Genomic DNA, 17,595 nt, shown 5'->3' with positions numbered 1-17,595 from the left:
CACTTACTAACTTTCTAGAAATCTTACACTATTAGTCATCCCTTGTTTTTTTTTCCCTTTGTTGCTTTTAAGTGATTTTATTGAGGTAAATTAACATATCATTAAGTTCACACTTTTAATATATATAACTCAGTGGTTTTTAATGTATTCACAAAGTTGTATTTCAATCACCAAGTAGTTCCTTCTTTCTTGTATATACAACTCGTCCCTCTCAAACTAGACCGTTTGCATCAACTATTTAAAGATGTCTTTTCTAATCTTAAAAAACACTTCTTCCTGAATACCACACTTCTCATCCTTCAATTACCATATTTTCCCTATTCTCCTTCTTTAAAACCTCTTGAAATAGTTATTTTTTCTACCTCCTAATAACTCAGTTCTATCTATCTGGTTTATCTGCTCATTAAACTCAAACAGTTTCCACCAGGGTCATTAGTGGCTTTTGCATTGTTAAATCCAAGGAACATTTTCAGTCATCTTGATTTGTCAGTAGTATTGGACACTGTTGGGTCATTGCCTGAACTACTCTTCCCTTGGATTCCATGACCACATTCTCCTGATTTCCCTCCTACTTCTCTAGCAACTTCTCAGTTTCTTTTGCAGGCTCATCTTCTTATACCTTTGCTATTAAATATTGGCATTACTTAAAGTTGAGTCTTAGGCTCTCATCTCTTCTCTCAATTCTCTTTCTATGTGATGCCATCCGTATCCATTGATACAATTACTATTTGAATACAAATAGCTTCCAGATTTGTATCTCTAACCCCATCTGTCCTCTGAACTCCAGGCTAGTATATTTAATTCCTGACTTGACATCTCATGTGTTTCTCAAAGACAGCTCAAAAGTTAGCACATCTGAAATCAAACTCCTTCCCTCAAACCTGATTCTCTTGAGGGTTTCTTAGCTCAGTGAATTGTACCACTGTCTGTTAGATTATGCAAACCAAAAACTTAATCGTTTTTGACACATTCTCTTTCCATCATTTCTCATATCTAGTCTATCACTGAATTCTGGCAATACGTATGGCAATATACAGATGTAATAATATGCCTATATTTTCTTGTGTATATGCATACATATAAAGAAAAGCTAAAACAAATACGGCAAAATGATACTTTAATGAATCTATGTGTACAGACATTCTCTATTATTGTAGTTTTTCTTTAAGTTTGAAATTATTTCAAAATAAAAGGTAAAAACATAGCAAAATTAAAATGTCTTATGACTTTAATGTATAGAGGTACAGTTAAAATACATGACAAAATAGCACAATGGGGGTGATAATGACGTAATTAAAAATTATATAATACTCCAGTTAAAAGGCAAAGAGTTTGGCAGTTTCTCAAAGAGTTAAACATAGAATTACCATGTGACCCAGCAGTTCCACTCCCAGATTGATATTTCCAGAAGAATTGAAAACTGGTGCTCAAACAAATACGTGTACATGCATGTTTATAGCAGCGCTATTCACAATAGCCAGAAGATAGAAGCAGCCCAAATGTCCATCAGGGGTTGAGTAGATAAACAAATTGTGGTATATACATACAATGAATATTATTCAGCCTTAAAACAGTAAATGAATGCAGATGCCAGATGTGGATCAACCTTGAAAATATTATACTAAGTGAAATAACACAGACATAAAGGTCACATATATTGTATGATTCCATATGTGTAAAATATGCAGAGTAGGTAAATTCATAGAGACAGAACTGAAGATTGGTGGTTGCCAGGAGCTAGTGGGAGGGGAGAATGGGGACAAACTGCTTAATGAGTACACGGTTTTACTTTAAAGTGACTGAAATGTTTTAGAAGTCGATAGAGGTGGTGGTCACATCACATTATGAAGGCTTAGTACTAAGTTACTTTAAAATGGTTAATTTTATGGTTATGTGAATTTCATCTCAATAAATTTTTTAAAAATTAGTTAAGACAAAGAATGTCAGATTGGATTTTTAAAACCCACCTCTGTGCTGCTTGTAAGATACATCTTAAATATGAAGACATGGAAAAATTGGAAGTAAAGGATGGAGAAATATATACCACCCCTCTCAAAAAAAAAAGCCACTGTATTATAGTAATATCAAAGTAGACTTTAAAGGAGTTATAAGGAAGCATTTCATAATGCTAAATGTTCAATCTACCAGGAAGATAAAATAATTTTAAGTTTGTATATGCCTAATAACATAACTTCAAAATATATAAAGCAAAAACGGGTAGAACTAAAAAGTTTTTTAAAAAAGACCCAAATCTACAGTCATGATAGAATATTTTAATTCTTCTTTTAGTAATTGATAGAACAAGCAGACAAAATTTTAGTAAGAATATAGAAGATTTAAACAATGTGATTAAGGAGTGTGACCCAGTTGACATATAGAATACTGCACCTAACAACCACAAATGTACATTCTTATCAAGTACCAATTTAACGTTTACCAAAATTTTCCATACTATTAGCCATATAGCAAATGAACAAATTTCAAATGATTGATATCATAAAGAATATGTATCTGACCACTATGGAATTAAAATCAGCAATCAATAATGAAAAGATTACTAGAAAATTTCTGTTTGGAAATTAAACAGTATACTTCTAAAAGATATTATGTTTTAAGGAAGAAGTCATAATGGAAATAAAATGTTTTAACCCTATGATAATGAAAATACAATATTTCAAAATTTGTTTTATTCTTTTCTGATGTATACAATCAAATTCTATAAATTTATAGTCTCAAATGTATATATGCAAAATAAGAAAGGGTAGAATCAGTGTTCTCAAAGTATCCATCTGAAGGAGTTGGAAAAAGAACCCAGAGAAAGTAATGGAAAAAACAATAAAGATGAGAGCAGACATTAATAAAATAGAAAAGAAAGAAACATGTAATAAAGAGGCTCAAAAAGGCCAACAGTCACTTCTTTGAAAACACTAATAAGACTGGTAAATTCTTAGCAAGACTGGTGAAAGAGCAAAAAGGAAGCCCAAAACTAGTACCAGGAATGAAAGAGGAGTACAGATCCAACAGACATTAATATGCTAATAGGGGGATATTATAAACAACTTATGACAGTAATTTGAAAAATCTGAAATGAACAAATACCTTTAAAGACTACTTAACAAAGCTAATATAAAGAGAAATTAAAAAACCTCATTAGTCCTGTATCTACTGAAGAAACTGAACTCATAATTTAAAACCCTATTATGAAGAAAACTCCTGGCCCAGGTGACTTCACTATACAATTTAAAGTCTTACACACATTCTTCCAGAGAATAGAAAAAGGGGGAAAACTTGCCAACTGGTTTTACGAGGTCAGAAGAGTCCTGATACCCAAACCATGCAATATAAGAAAGAAGAGTTAAAGACAAATCTCTTTCATGAACATAAATGCACAATCTTAAATAAAATATTAACAAACTGAATCCAGTAATAAATATTAATGATAATATGATATGACTAAAATTCTAGGAATGCAAAGTAGGTTGATATTAAAAATTAATGTACAGAATAAAGGAGAAAAATCATGCATCTTTAAACGTTGGGAAAAGGATTTGATAATATTTGATTACTCATGATTTAAAAAAAAAAGACCTCTAGGAACAGAGGGTAATCTCCTTAATCTGAGAAAGGGTATCTACAAAAAAACCTACATAAGCAATTATACTTAATGATGAAATACTGAAAGCTTTCCCCCTCATATCGGGAACAGAACCAGTCATGCTTACTATCACTGCTTCTATTCAGTCTTATATAATTCTTACATTAGATAAGATAAAATAAAAGTGACATTATTCACAGACAGCATGCTGTGTATTTAGAAAACATGACGGAATTTGGGATATAGACCATTGGAATTAGTGTATGAAGTCATCTGGGTTGTTGGATACAAGGTCAACATAAAAAATGATTTGTATTTCATAATCTAGAACTTAAAGGAAATTTTTTTAAAAAGATGCCAGTTGTAGTGGCATTTTAAAAATTCAGATACCTAGGAGTAAATCTATTGAAAGTTATACTAAAATTTCTATGCAGAAAACTATAAAACATTTATTTAGAGAAATTAATAAATAAATAAATGGAAGGTTATACCATGTTTTGATTGGAAGACTCGATATTTTAAAGATGTCATATCTCTCTAAAATTGATCTATAGATTCAGCGAGATCCCAAAATCCCATCATTTTGTTTTTTTGTAGAGATTGACAAACTAAGTTTTACATGGAAATGCAGAGGTCCCAAAATAAGCAAGACAGTCTCAAAGAACAAAGATGGAGGACTTGGTAATCATGAACCTTATATCAAGACTATTATAAATCTGCAGTGATTAAGACAGGCAAGGATAGACAAATTGTCCAATGGAACAGAATGGGTATACAGGCACAAATACACTTTGATTTGTGGTAGAGATGGCACTGCATAGTAATGGAGAAAGGAATACTTTTATCAAGAAATGATGCTGGGGGACTTCCCTGGTGGTCCAGTGGTAAAGAATCCGCCTTCCAATGCAGAGGATGCGGGTTTGATCCCTGGTCGGGGAACTAAGATGCCACATGCCACAGGGCAACTAAGCCCGTGTGCCACAACTACTGAGCTCATGTGCCTCAACGAGAGAGCCCACGTGCCACAAACTACAAAGCCCATGTGCTCTGGAGCCCGCGCGCCACAACTACGGAGCCCGTGTACCCTGGAGCCCGAGCACCACAAGTAGAGAAAGAAAAACCTTCATGCCACAACTAGAGAGAAGCCCGTGCGCCACAGCAAAGGATCCCTCACACCTCAACGAAGATCCCACGTGCTGCAACTGAGACCCGACACAGCCAAAAAAAAAAGAAAGAAAAGGTGTTGGGTCAGTTGGATATCCTTGTGGGAGAGAAAACAAATTCTCACCCACCTCACACTATACACAAAAAGTGAAGTTTACAAAGAGTAAAAAGTGAAACTCTTATAGAATAAAACATCTATAATATAACATAGAATATTTTCATGACCTTGGAATAGACAAATATTTTTTTAAACACGACACAAAGAACAGTAAAGGAAAAGATTTTAAAATTGGGCTACATTAAAATTAGGACTTTTGCTAAACAAAATTTGAAAAGGTAAGCTACAGAGTGAAAGAACATATTTGCAGTATCTAATAAAGAACTTGTCTACAGAATATGCAAAGAACCATAAATAAGAAAAAGGCAGCCCAATAGAAAAATAGGCAAAGGACTTGAACAAGTACTTCATAAGAGATGAAATGCCCCAGTAATCATTAGGGAAATGCAAATTCAGACTATGAGATACTACACACTTACCATAAATTAAGAAAGCTGACAGTACCGAGCGTTGGAGGAAATGTGAAGCAAATGGAATTCTCAGACAGTGTTGATGGGAGTGTAAATTAGTACATCTGCTTTTGAAAACTGATCAGCAATGTATATGAAGTTTGAGTAAATGTGTGACCTGAGACTGGAGCAATTCCAGTCTTAGGTATATCCTCAAGAGAAATGCATACATAAATTTACTGAAGTACATGTACAAGACTGTTTATAGAAGCTTTATGTGTAATAGTTTTAAAGTATCAACAACCTCAGTGTATATCAGTAGTAGAATAGGCAAATTGAGGTATATTCCTACAGTGGAATATTACATGGCAAAGAAAGAACACACTACGACTATATCTAACAACGTGGATGAATTTCACAATGTTGAACGAAAGAAGCTGGACACAACAATACGTATTTTATGAATCTATTTCCATAAATTTCAATAACGGGCTAATTTGTGGTGTAAAAAAGCCAGGATAGTGCTTATCTCTGGTGAGGGGTGGAACATTGTGACTGCATTACTGGTAATAGTCTTTGTGTTGATCAGGTGGTAGTTACTTGCATATGTTCATTCTGTGATACTTTATCAAGCTGTACACTTATGTATGTTACACTGAGTATATGTTATACTTCACTATAACCCCTTTTCAAGTTTAGCCTTCAAACCACTGATTATATATTCTGCCATATCAGGTGAATCTCCAACTTGGATTTTTATTTTCCGGCTTTGATTTTGGCTTCCTTAAAAATCTTTCTTAGTTCATCTACTCTCTTGACATCTCATCCATTTTTTTCTAACCTCACTCTGCTCTCTGTTTATGGCCTCATGCTCTTGTTTCACAGGCGCTCTTTTTGCATTCTGCCAAGTATGCCAAATAATTCATTGAGAGAGTGGTGTGTGTGTGTGTGTGTGTGATCATTTTCCCTTTCCTTTATGACTCCCCTTATTCAGTAGCCTTTTTATTAAAATCAGATTTGTGGGCTTTTCCTCTTCCCTTTGTCCTTCCTTGAACATGGTGAAATCCATTCAGACTTATTTACAGAAATGATAGGGACAGTTGCCTTCTTCTTAGTAATGGTCAAATCCTCCGCTGAGATGTATACCTCAGAAATGAATGGGTGTCCATTCCAGTTGCCACTTTATAGCCGACGGGCCAGGAACATTGCTGTTTTAAGTTTCCACTGTTTATTTCAGTGAATCACATAACTGAAAACCAACAACTGCCAACATACATTCTAACAGGTTATTGCTAGAATTAACCGATTATTTTAATTCTTAGAGGACATTTCCCCCCCACCCTCCCACACACACTCGCTCAGCCGTCAGAGCATTGCTGCCAGGTGTCTCAGTTTGCTTCTGTGTTGCCTGACTCTTTTCTGGAAGTTTTAGTCACTGAAGTATGTAGAAAGATGGTAGTCAGTGATCACTACTCTGCTCTCCATAAACAGCAGCATTCATCTAGTAGAGAAACAAATGCTTAATATTCTGATTCAGGCAGATATTTAATTTCAACTTAGAATACAGTGGAGGTCTGTTTCATGAGTGAAAGTGTAGATAGGACTTGCCTCTATTTGGGATGTTTAAAGGGGATATTTGGTTGGAGCAGGAGGAAGCTGTATTAGTGGACTTCTAACCAGACTATTTTGAACTGGAGGCCTTGCCCCCCATTCTTTTGGTCTGAGTGCTTTGTTGGCTGTGTGTGTTAAAGCCACCCAACCAGCATAGGTCAGCTCATTTGGGTGTTAACTTCAGGTATTAGGGTAGTGGGTTTGGCTAGAGAGAAGTACCAGGCTTGGAAGCTATCATTATTGCAGAGTCACCTTGATAAACTGCCAAGCCTATCCAGTTAGCCACCAAATTTTAGGATTACAGGTGGTGGGCAGAGGATAGATGAAATCCTCCCTTCCCCCTCACCCTGTGAATATATCTTTATTTTTTTTTCCTATCTTAAAGATGATATTTATTGGTTAAAAATAAATAAAACAGCATTATATTTTTTAAAAAGAAGGCAGAAAGGGAAAGTCTCTCTGGAATCCAATCTTCCTGATTTCTATTGCTACCAATTTGTTAAGGCATCTATCCAGTTTCATTTTATGAGTACATTTATTTATATGTATTATATATAGTTTCAGAACCACAAATGGAATCACATTGTGCATTCTGCCATAAATAATAATACTTAATATCTATGGAATATTTACTATGTACCTGGAACTGTGGCAGTTACTTTACATGTATTTTCTCATTTAATCCTCACAATCACCGTGTATTGAATTGGAGTTACTATCCCAATTTTACAGAAACAAACTTAGGTTAAGTAGCTGCCCCAAAGTTACACAGCTAGAAAGTGGCAGAGCCAGGACTTGAGCCCAAATCTGTTTGACAACAAAATCCATATTCTTAACTTTTTTCCATTGTTTTGAACCTGCTTTTTTTACTTAGCAGTGTATTTTGAACATTTTCCCATGCAAATATATATACAGATATGTCTTGTCTTAATGGATAAAAACTGTTCTGTTGTATGGATGTCCCATAATTTATTAACGAATCTCCAGTTTATGGGTTTTTAGGTTGCTTCTAATCTATACCTCTCTTTTTGTGCTAGTATCACACTCTTCCAATTACTGTAGCTTTATGATTTATTTAAGTATATAGTAAAGCAAGCTACATATTTTTCTCTCTAAACATTTGACTCTCAAGCAATTCATTCTTTTAGAATAATCATATATTTAATTTGTAATGTTTTCCAACAACCCTGTTATAATTTTAACTGTAATTGTGTTAGATAAACATTATAGTGGCTAGAATTTTTATCAGCATGGTTTTGATAAGGATAGATGAATTTTGAGTGCAGAGTCTGGCTGAAGCAGGTTTTAGGTCAGTGTCTCTGGACCTCAAGTATGGGAGTCCATGAACCTAGAACATATACTTAAATTGGCTGTCGTTGGAGCATTTGAGTATTGCCATGCAGTCACTCATAACCATGGTTCTTGGATTTTTGGATCGTGAACCCTTTTTAAAAGCATTTGGAAGATATGTGCCATTATCCCTCAAATGCACATAAACATAGAACTTTACATACAATTTCAGGGTATTAGGAAACTCCTGAAATCCATTTATGGATCATGGATTAATAATTTCTGCTATGGGAACTAGAGAATACCAAAATAGAGAAGTCAAGTAGTCTTAGAAAGTCTATATGGGTTATATAACATAATGAGGTTATGTTAGTGTTTGCAAAGAAAATATTATTTTTGTGGTTCATGGATTGACAATCAGATATTTTAGCCACATAGAAAGAATATAGAATTTTCCTGATGACCTTGGAATGAGAATGAGGACTTTGAATAACAGCCTTGGGAATGCCTAGGCCAAACAGGAGTAATTAGAAAGGCAGTAAGGAAGACAGGCCAGGGTGATTGGACAGAACGTGAATTTTCAAGTCACTTAGACCTGAATTTGAATCTCAGCTCTGCCCCTTACTGGCAATAGGAATTTAGGCAAATCATACATCCTCTCTGAGTCTAAATACATTATAGCTGCTGTTAACAGCAACAGTAATAAAATATATCAAGAACATAGAGCATTTCTAAAGTTAAATGTGAGGCTATCATCAATAAGAAGAGTCACGGCAGAAGAGCAAAGTATTCAAGGTGAGTTTGGATTAAGTTTTTTTGCTGTTAAAAGGTAGTTGTTCAGCAAAAGCTAGTCCTTATAGAATGTTAAGGCTAGAAGCCTGAATTGAGATTTCACTAAGAGAGCCAGTATTGTTGGTAACCGTCAGAAATTTGAAGAAAAGGACTAATGAACAGTTTTTCCAGTTGGAGAAGATGTGTGCTTTAAAGGAGTACTCAAGAGACTATATTGGCATTTTGTAGATCACTAGTATTTAATCTTTCAACAATCATAAAAACAATGACAAAACTCATATTTATCGAGAACTTACTCTGTGCCAAGAACTATGCTAAACACCTTATATGCATTATCTCTTTTGATCTTTACAACAACCCCCAGGAGGTAGATAGCATCATTATCTGCATTTTATTAATGAAGTAATAGGTCATAGACTTGGTAAGTGGTGGATCTAGGATTTATTCCCACATTTAAACATAAAGTGGTTACCTCAAGTTAGACACTCATGTTGTTGCAATATAACCAAAAAAGTTCAGATGACCAGGAAGTTTTGCATAATCTTCATCATGTACAGAATTTATTTTGAAAATGAGGAATTTGTTAAAATTATCAGAACAGTCCTCCTCCTACATCTGTATTTCTGCATAACGATGTTACTAAAGACATACAAAATTCTAAAGTAACTTCTGATGCATCGAGCATTAGTGTTTCTATTTTATGCTTTTATTGTATTCTAATTCGTTAAAAGTAAGTTAAGTTATGTATTAGGTTGTTTTTTCAGTTAACCAAATTCAATTAAATGGAATATTGTTCTAACTATAATTATTAATATATGTGTTTATATATACAAGCATAGGAAAAATTCAGTCAATCCATTAAGTATTTTATACAGATAAGTCCAAATGTTTTCTTTCATTTGATCAGCAGTTTTTCAGATAAGGAACGTAGCATCTTTAATTTTGCTAAAACTAAAAATTTTTACTTTATGTAAGAAAGACAGCACTTTGCAGCTATACCATATAATGATCATTTACATAAGATAATCTTATCTGAGAGCAATCTATTTTTGATTTGTCTTAAGTAAAACTGGCATCTTAATAATCTAAGGTGTCTTTTCTTGGCTTTTAAATCTTTTGTAGGGATAATTAAGAGAGTACTGAGTGTAAAATAGAATATTTTAAGTTTTAAAATATTTTTACTTCCAACTGTTTAAAAACTTGGTTATAATCTTTAAATTTTTCTAAAAGGATTTGAATGTGGCTTTAGTGAATATACTTCTTTAGAACTTTAATTATGAATTAATTCTCTTTATCTAAAATTTGAGTGCTCCTAATTTGTAATATAATATGGTGGTATGAAGGGGGAAAGAAACTAATGCCAAAAAGATTTTGTGATAGGATCTCTATTTCTGAAGTGATGCTTTAGTTAATTTAAAATGAAATTGAAATACTGAAATTCCTTCACTAGCAATCAGCATTTATTGAGGCCCTTTGGTTTCGTGAAAATGTTTATAGTTACAGAAGTATTTTACACTTTTTATATGATTAAGATTTAATTTCCTTCCTTATTTTTGGTTTGGCTTTCCTTTATCTATTTTCTTTGATTTTTTTAATTGAAAAAAACTAATGGAACCAAATGTAAGATGGTACCACTGTTTTCTCCTTCTTTTGTATAATCTTGTTGCGTGTCTCCACATAAGCTGTTCTGGCCTCTCATCATAGTAACCAGCTGGGCCATTTCACCTGCTGGAGCCATTAAAGAGGACTCTCTCCCCCTAGATTAATCCCCTCCGACATTAGTTTTTTGCACTGACAACTGGAGCAGGCATTCAGAATTTGCAGGTGGCCAGTGTGACGCACATAATTGCCTACAATTTTAGGCAATGAATAAAAATGGTCTACATTACTTGTCAAAGGTTGTATATGCAGTGCCAAGTGAGATCTATGGGAAGCCTTTTAGGGTTTAAAGAACAGTTAATAGCAAGGCTGCACAGGGCTTTTTTAATCATAATGCATTTGTAATATAGCACTTTGATCTTCTCCTTGTAGGAAATGGTGTTACATTAGCCACTTTTAAACATTTATGAGTGAAATAGAAGAGTAAAAGTGATTATTCTTAAGCAGACCATGTTAGATTTCATTAAAAGTTTTCGGCTTGCCCCTTCCTTGTTGAAGTCTGTGGGAAGTCCTTTTCCTGGAGGGTTTCAAATCAGGATCTAAGGATATAGGGCTTTTTCCTTATTTTTCCTGTTGGTAACAGCAAGATTTGGAAGGAAGGTATACTAAATACTGACGTAATTTAACAAGTGGATATTTATAGAAGACTAATGATTTATGATAAAGTAAAATACATCAATGAAAATCTAAGAAATCTATTACTAATTATTGTGTATTACAATAAATTTTGAGAAATGCATATTTAAAACATACCCATAAGTTATCTTTAACAACAACAACAACAAAAAACAGATGACTCTCAAACGCACTTCTTCTGGAAGAGCTAAGTTTGACCTTTCAGACCCAAGAGCCTTTTATTAACACCTGCCTGTAAGGAGAACCTTGCCACACGCAGCTTTTAGATTCAGAACCACAAAACTGATGAGGAAAGGCTTGAAGGGTTCAGTTTGTGTCACTTGCTGTTTGCCGTTTCCATTTCACAGATGATTAATCTTTCTGTGAAGGAAGGCCAGAGAAACAAAGCACATTGGGCTCTTCCTGCAGTTACTCCTTCTGAATGCACACTAGCTTGCTAACTAAAAGGCCTTTAGATTTCCAGCAGAGAGAGATGTTCTGAAAGTGAATGCAGCTGGTTGGAGGTCACCAGTGCAGGGCTCTTGCCATTGTGTAATGGAGGCTTTGGCAGGTTGAGGGGGTGGGTTGGAGCAGGGACAGGAGAAGTGGGCAGGGAGAAGGTGTCAGCAAAAAATTAATTCAGAATAAAAAGGGTTTTGGTCAATTGATTTAATATTTTGGAGGGTAGATCATCAATAATAGGCTCAATTTCATCTATTTTGTTTTTCTTTTTAAGGAAAAAATTATAATTCAATCTTTCTCCAGTATTCCCCCCCATTTCCTAACAGCATGTTTATCTTGCAGATTACATCACTAGATAATGTTGAGATATTATTAACTCTTTGAAGTCTTTGGTATGTTTTAATTGTCTTGAAATTTTTAAGATTGTTACTAATTTTGCTAGTATTCCACATTTCATATGGTAAAATTTTAATGCCACATTAATGTTTCATTTCGTATTTCATATTTTAATGAGATATTGAAAATAATTATCTGTGCGACTTAGTTCTTTCATAAAAAAGTTGACTTTATTTTTATAGTCAACTTTTAATTGAGGGCTTGAAAACTTTTAATTTTAATATTTAGTATCTAAATGCTTAGTATTCACCTTGTATTTACTTTTTTTCTCAATTGTGTATAGGACATAATGTGCAAAGTCAAATCCTGGGTTATAGATCAAAAGAAACCTGTTCGCTTCTGTCATGATTGGAATGACAAAGAGGTAAATTATAAATATGATGCCATCTATTATTACCTTTGCTTTGATTTCTTAGAGAACAAATTAAAGTTGTCATTATTTTACACTTATTATTATATCTAGTTAAACTTTATTTCTCTCAATGATTTCTTATTCCCAGGCTTGTTATTTTTTCTTTTCCCCTACTATTCCCCTATTTTCTGACAACTAATCTTTTAGAAACAAGAATTATAAAATGGCTTCTTGTTTAAATAGAGTTTTCTTTCAAGTTCTTCAGTGACTTAATATTTACTCAACTTTTAAAAAGGACTCTTTTTCTATCTCCCACTTTAGATTGAAGTGTTGAATAAACACTTATTTCTGACTTCAAAACCAATGGTCTACTTGGTTAATCTTTCTGAAAAAGACTACATTAGAAAGAAAAACAAATGGTAAGTTTTTTTTCTCCCCAGATGTACCCCGACATATCATATCTGAACACACACAAACACACATACATATGTAGTTACTGCTATGTTTGATTTAAAATTTTTCTCCTTATTATTAAAAAGTTTAAAATGGATGAGAGAGCTTTGCCTAGTGTTAACATTCCAAGATGAGTCTCCTAATGATTTACACTGAGAGAACTTAAGAGAAAAAAAAAGGAATTACATTAGGCAATATTGAATTATACATATTTAATTATCAAATTTATTGAATAGACATTAATATTTCCTTTGCAAAAAGAATAAATGTAGTTAGAGCAATAAAGCTTTTTAAACTAGGAAAGTCTAGCTTTGTTGATTTTATATGTGACTTTAAAATATCTACTTGGAATTGTAGCTGGGCATAAGTTTTAAAATTCAGATTGAATACTTAAAAAACATTTTTTTAATTAAAAAAAAAACGGTATGGTGGAGGGAAAGACCAGGTATTTGTTTCAAAATACTTTAAAATACACAAAGGTAAAAACTATGCATTCATGTATTGAGTGTCATTTTTCACATGTAACCAAAATGTACAAGGTTTCCTTTAGTTCACTAGTAACTTCAGAAAATCATATGTTATGTAACATAAGAGCATGTTCACATTTGGCATGGTACTCACTGGACCCTCAGTATTTTATACTGTTAAGTCATACAAACAAACCAAAACCATCCAAAGTAAAATATTTGAATTCTCCTAAAATATATTTTCATTTGTTTTCCCCTGTACTTCATTAAGTACTTAGATGCACATGGTTTCAATTTTCCATTAAAAATTCTCATTTCCATATGATATCAAAGAGTGAGAAGCTTTAAACTGAAAAATAAACATTCATAGACTGGAAGCCAAAACAATAATTAATGTCAGATGGTTAACTCCAATAAATCATTAGAATAAATTCTGTGAAATTACTGCAACTAAAAATGCCCTGTTGATATTACTACTATAAGACATTTTGTGTTCCTGATAGGAAACTGAATTTGGCCTCTTAATTTGTAATGTTCTAGAAAGCATAAACCTGACATGAAAATTCAGTTCTGACTGGTCAGTGACTTCCAATCGATAATTAACTTTAAAATAAACAGTTCTATCTTGTTTCTTATATAAAATTCTTATAAATTTTGTGATTGATATGTTAAAAATTATTACCTTTGGGAAGGAATTTTAAATATATTATTTGACTTCAGTTAGTAAATCTCATTGTAGTATGAATGGTAAGGTTTCCCGAGGCTCTGTGAAACAATACAGACATCAAAGTTTACATGAAAAGGGATGAGTCACTTTCCTTGCCCAAAGGAGCTTCTCACACCTGTATTTGGATGATTACAGGTAGAACTCCCTGGCTCTAATTGTACAGTAAATACCATTTCCCAGACCCTAATGGCAGACAGACTGCTTGGGAGGCGCCAGTCTGTGATTTAGCTGTCGCCAGACACCCCATGTTTTTTGTGAGACCAGTTGTGATGATGATATGGTTATAGCCAGTTGGAAGTAAACTCTTGTCTAAATAGCAAATTTTAATTTATAAAAATGTAGAGGTATGGATGATCCTATTTATAAAACCAAATTTTAGATTTTATGTATGACTGATGATCTGGTTTGGGGTAGTGTGTATGTTTGGTGAGGGTGGGGGGAGTCAGATCTTGTGGAAGTTAGTGTAATTGTAGCTGAAAGATCAAAGACTGGGTAACTGAGTGATGTTCCAGAAGAGAATTTACCACATAGCCATTTTCTGTACAGTTTCTGCCGCCTGCTGTTCCTATTTTCCCTCAAGCTAGCCATTGACTACCCCCTGTGCATCCCTGCTCGTAAAAAATGATTGAGGAAGTATTTGTCATGTATTTATGAGTGGGAAACATTGTGTGATAGGGAATGGCATCTACTGGAGCCAGAAAGATTGCCATTCTCCTTTCATTCAGCCACTCTGCTACAGCTTTAAATCTGTTTATGCAACATAGCCTTTGTATTAAAGTGCAGAATAAATTTTTATTATGAAGGATATGAACACTAGGTTTTCATCACTTATAACATTGCAAGCAGATGTAAATAGTTAAAATATATTTTAATTACTAAATCCTTTAAATTTGTGTTAGCATCTTGTTTTTTGGTAATGTTTATATCTCAGCTCCATTTGCATTAGTTGCTCCTTTAGCAAAAGAAAAAGGTTTTGTTTTTTAAGGTTATTATGTAATGTTACTGTAGCAAATTAAGACTGATGCAGGAAGTAGTAATAAATATTTTCATGGGTCTTTTAGATCTAGAAAGCTATTTTAAATGGTCAGGAAAGAGGAGGAGGAGTTTGTGATTCTGGCCACAAGAGGAAGACAAACTATATTTTAGGGGGTCACCATTTCAGAAGTAATGAACGTTTTAATTACTAGTTAAAGTTCACGTTAAATTTAAATGGTAACATGTTAATTTTTAAGTCCTAGAAAATAAGGAAGCATTTTGAAAGACAAGTCTATTGTGTTACTGAGTAGGTGTATTGACCTTTTTGAAAGATGTAAAAACCGGAATGGCTCTGAGCATCTACTCACTGGTTTTAACAGTGTTGAATTAGTCATTTCATTGATTTATGATTAAGACCTAGCCCCTGAAGAGAAGCTAATAACATGGCAGCCGGGTTAGTTACAGTTGTGTTGTGATTAGATGGCAGTAATCAAGATGTTGTAAGGGGAATCCACAGAAAATTTTTTTATTATTATATATTGCTGTTCTTTGAATGAATAAAACTATGCAGAAGTTGTTGTGTTGTCATCGTCGTCGTCGTCTCTGGCAGATGTCAATGATTTTTGAACACTTGAGGATTTCATATTTTAAACATGATCAGTTATTTATAACTAAGATCCTGTTACGTGCAGTATTAATTTTCGTTTGAGATCGCCTAGTGAGTCATGGAGTCAAGCAGGTATAGGACATTAGACCTGCCAAACCGTTGCTTAATTAGGGGTGTAAATTTCAATCTTTGCACCTTTGCTGCTCTGTTAGTAGTATATGCTATCCAATTATGAAATTGGTAGAACAAACTAATTTTGTACACCTACATAGCTTCCAATTATGTTTCTTTTTTGTGTTCTCTTGTCCCCATCCTTCTTAAAACTGTTGATAAAGGATAATTTTATTTTGTTGTTTATTATACTACATATTCATATTCAACTGAAAAGTATAACTAAAATTTAAGACATTCAGACTTCTTGTATGCGTGTGTGTGTGTGTGTGTGTGTGTGTAAAACATGTATTTGCATATGCTGTGGTGGGCTTGTGGTCACTGAACATTATTCTCTGACTAATATTATATAAGAGTCAATTAATCTGAGTGTTGAAATTGATTCAAGATAGGTAGACAAGTAGTTGCAAAGTCTTTTAAGCTGTTGTGTAATCAAGGGCAATGTGTCAGGTTCACTAAATGAATTTTAAATAGAAAAATGTTTTATTAATTCATATTTTACTATGATTCTGTCTCCCCTACCCCAACTTTTCTGTTTTTGTTAGTTTTCCACATAATTTGTACATAACAACTAAATGTAGTTTGGTGATACTGTACATTATGTACCTGGCTAGGGGGAAAATCATGGAATAAGCCCAATATATTCTTGATATCTTGAACTGTATATAAGAATTACAGATACTGTATCTCAGCAACTATTTACAAAGAGGGAAGTGTGAACATTTTTTGCATATAATTTTTAATGTATGTGTAAATATAAAACTATATTTATATATGTTACGTACTATCCAGGAAAAAAGTACCTTTCAGGTATATAGGGATAGTTTGAGCTATAATATCGATTGGTTCTTAGGCTTTCTTGTGCAAGCTCATCATATATTCACAATAAGTATAGATGTTGTCACATAAGCATACTTTACACATCTACAATAATTATCGCTATTCCTATAGGAGTAGAAGTATTTAGTTGATTGGCAACCCTCCACAGAGGTAATGTTGAATGATCTGCCATACTGTGAGCCTTAGGTTTTATTTTCCTGTTTACAGTCGGAGGTCTGACAGAAATTGTTCTACCTAACTCATCCTTGGACATTGTTCTCCACAACACATGTTATGTAGTAGCACATTTCCATTACGTCTTATCAGTAGGAGCAGTATTCACTATTACAGGTGATTTCACCGATTTCCATCATTCACTGATTTCCATTATTTTCAGGCTATACACTTAACTCAACGTGAGGAAAAGTCCACTTCACAATTATATTTGTAGAAGGTTAATATAACCTTCTTCCCACAGCATTTTCTTGGCCTTTCAGGAATGCCATGATGTATTCTGTAAAACTACTATAAGAAGTCATCAATTTCTGACAAGATTATTCATTGAAGCTAGAAATTTAACACAGATAATGCTGCTTTGAAAAAAATCACGTTGTTATACATTCGATTTACTCGAAACAAATAAAATGGGAATGATTAATTATTCTTAAATAAATTATTCATTTTAGTTCAGAAAGCTTCTCAAGTAGATTTGAAATTAGGTTCAATTCATATAAAGTTTTCAGGAACATACACTAGTATATAAAGCAAGATTCACATGTATAAGGTTTTTTTAAATGTTTCACTTTATCGTCCACTAGTCTGGCAAAGTAAAAGCCCTGAAATATCCATGCAGTGTTTCTTTGGGATTATAATTTCTGTTTTTTTAAAAAATCACTTGTGGTTCTTATGGTTTGGGGGGAATGTTGTGTCAGC

The 17,595-nt window shown here is 33.5% G+C and overlaps 1 protein-coding gene across 1 annotated transcript in view; it reads left to right on the top strand.

Moving 5' to 3' along the window:
• OLA1 (Obg like ATPase 1) overlaps window positions 1-17,595 on the top strand; it is a 172,205-nt gene that overhangs the window by 111,987 nt on the left and 42,623 nt on the right. Inside the window, exons 6-7 of the mRNA XM_082465440.1 lie at window positions 12,375-12,455; window positions 12,765-12,862. Of these exons, the coding sequence (XP_082321566.1) occupies window positions 12,375-12,455; window positions 12,765-12,862 (179 nt within the window). The remainder of the gene's footprint in view (window positions 1-12,374; window positions 12,456-12,764; window positions 12,863-17,595) is intronic.

Source organism: Balaenoptera physalus (genome assembly GCF_965194825.1).
Source record: "Balaenoptera physalus genome assembly, chromosome: 6".
Lineage (NCBI taxonomy): Eukaryota > Metazoa > Chordata > Mammalia > Artiodactyla > Balaenopteridae > Balaenoptera > Balaenoptera physalus.
This window is presented reverse-complemented; position numbering and strand designations above follow the sequence as displayed.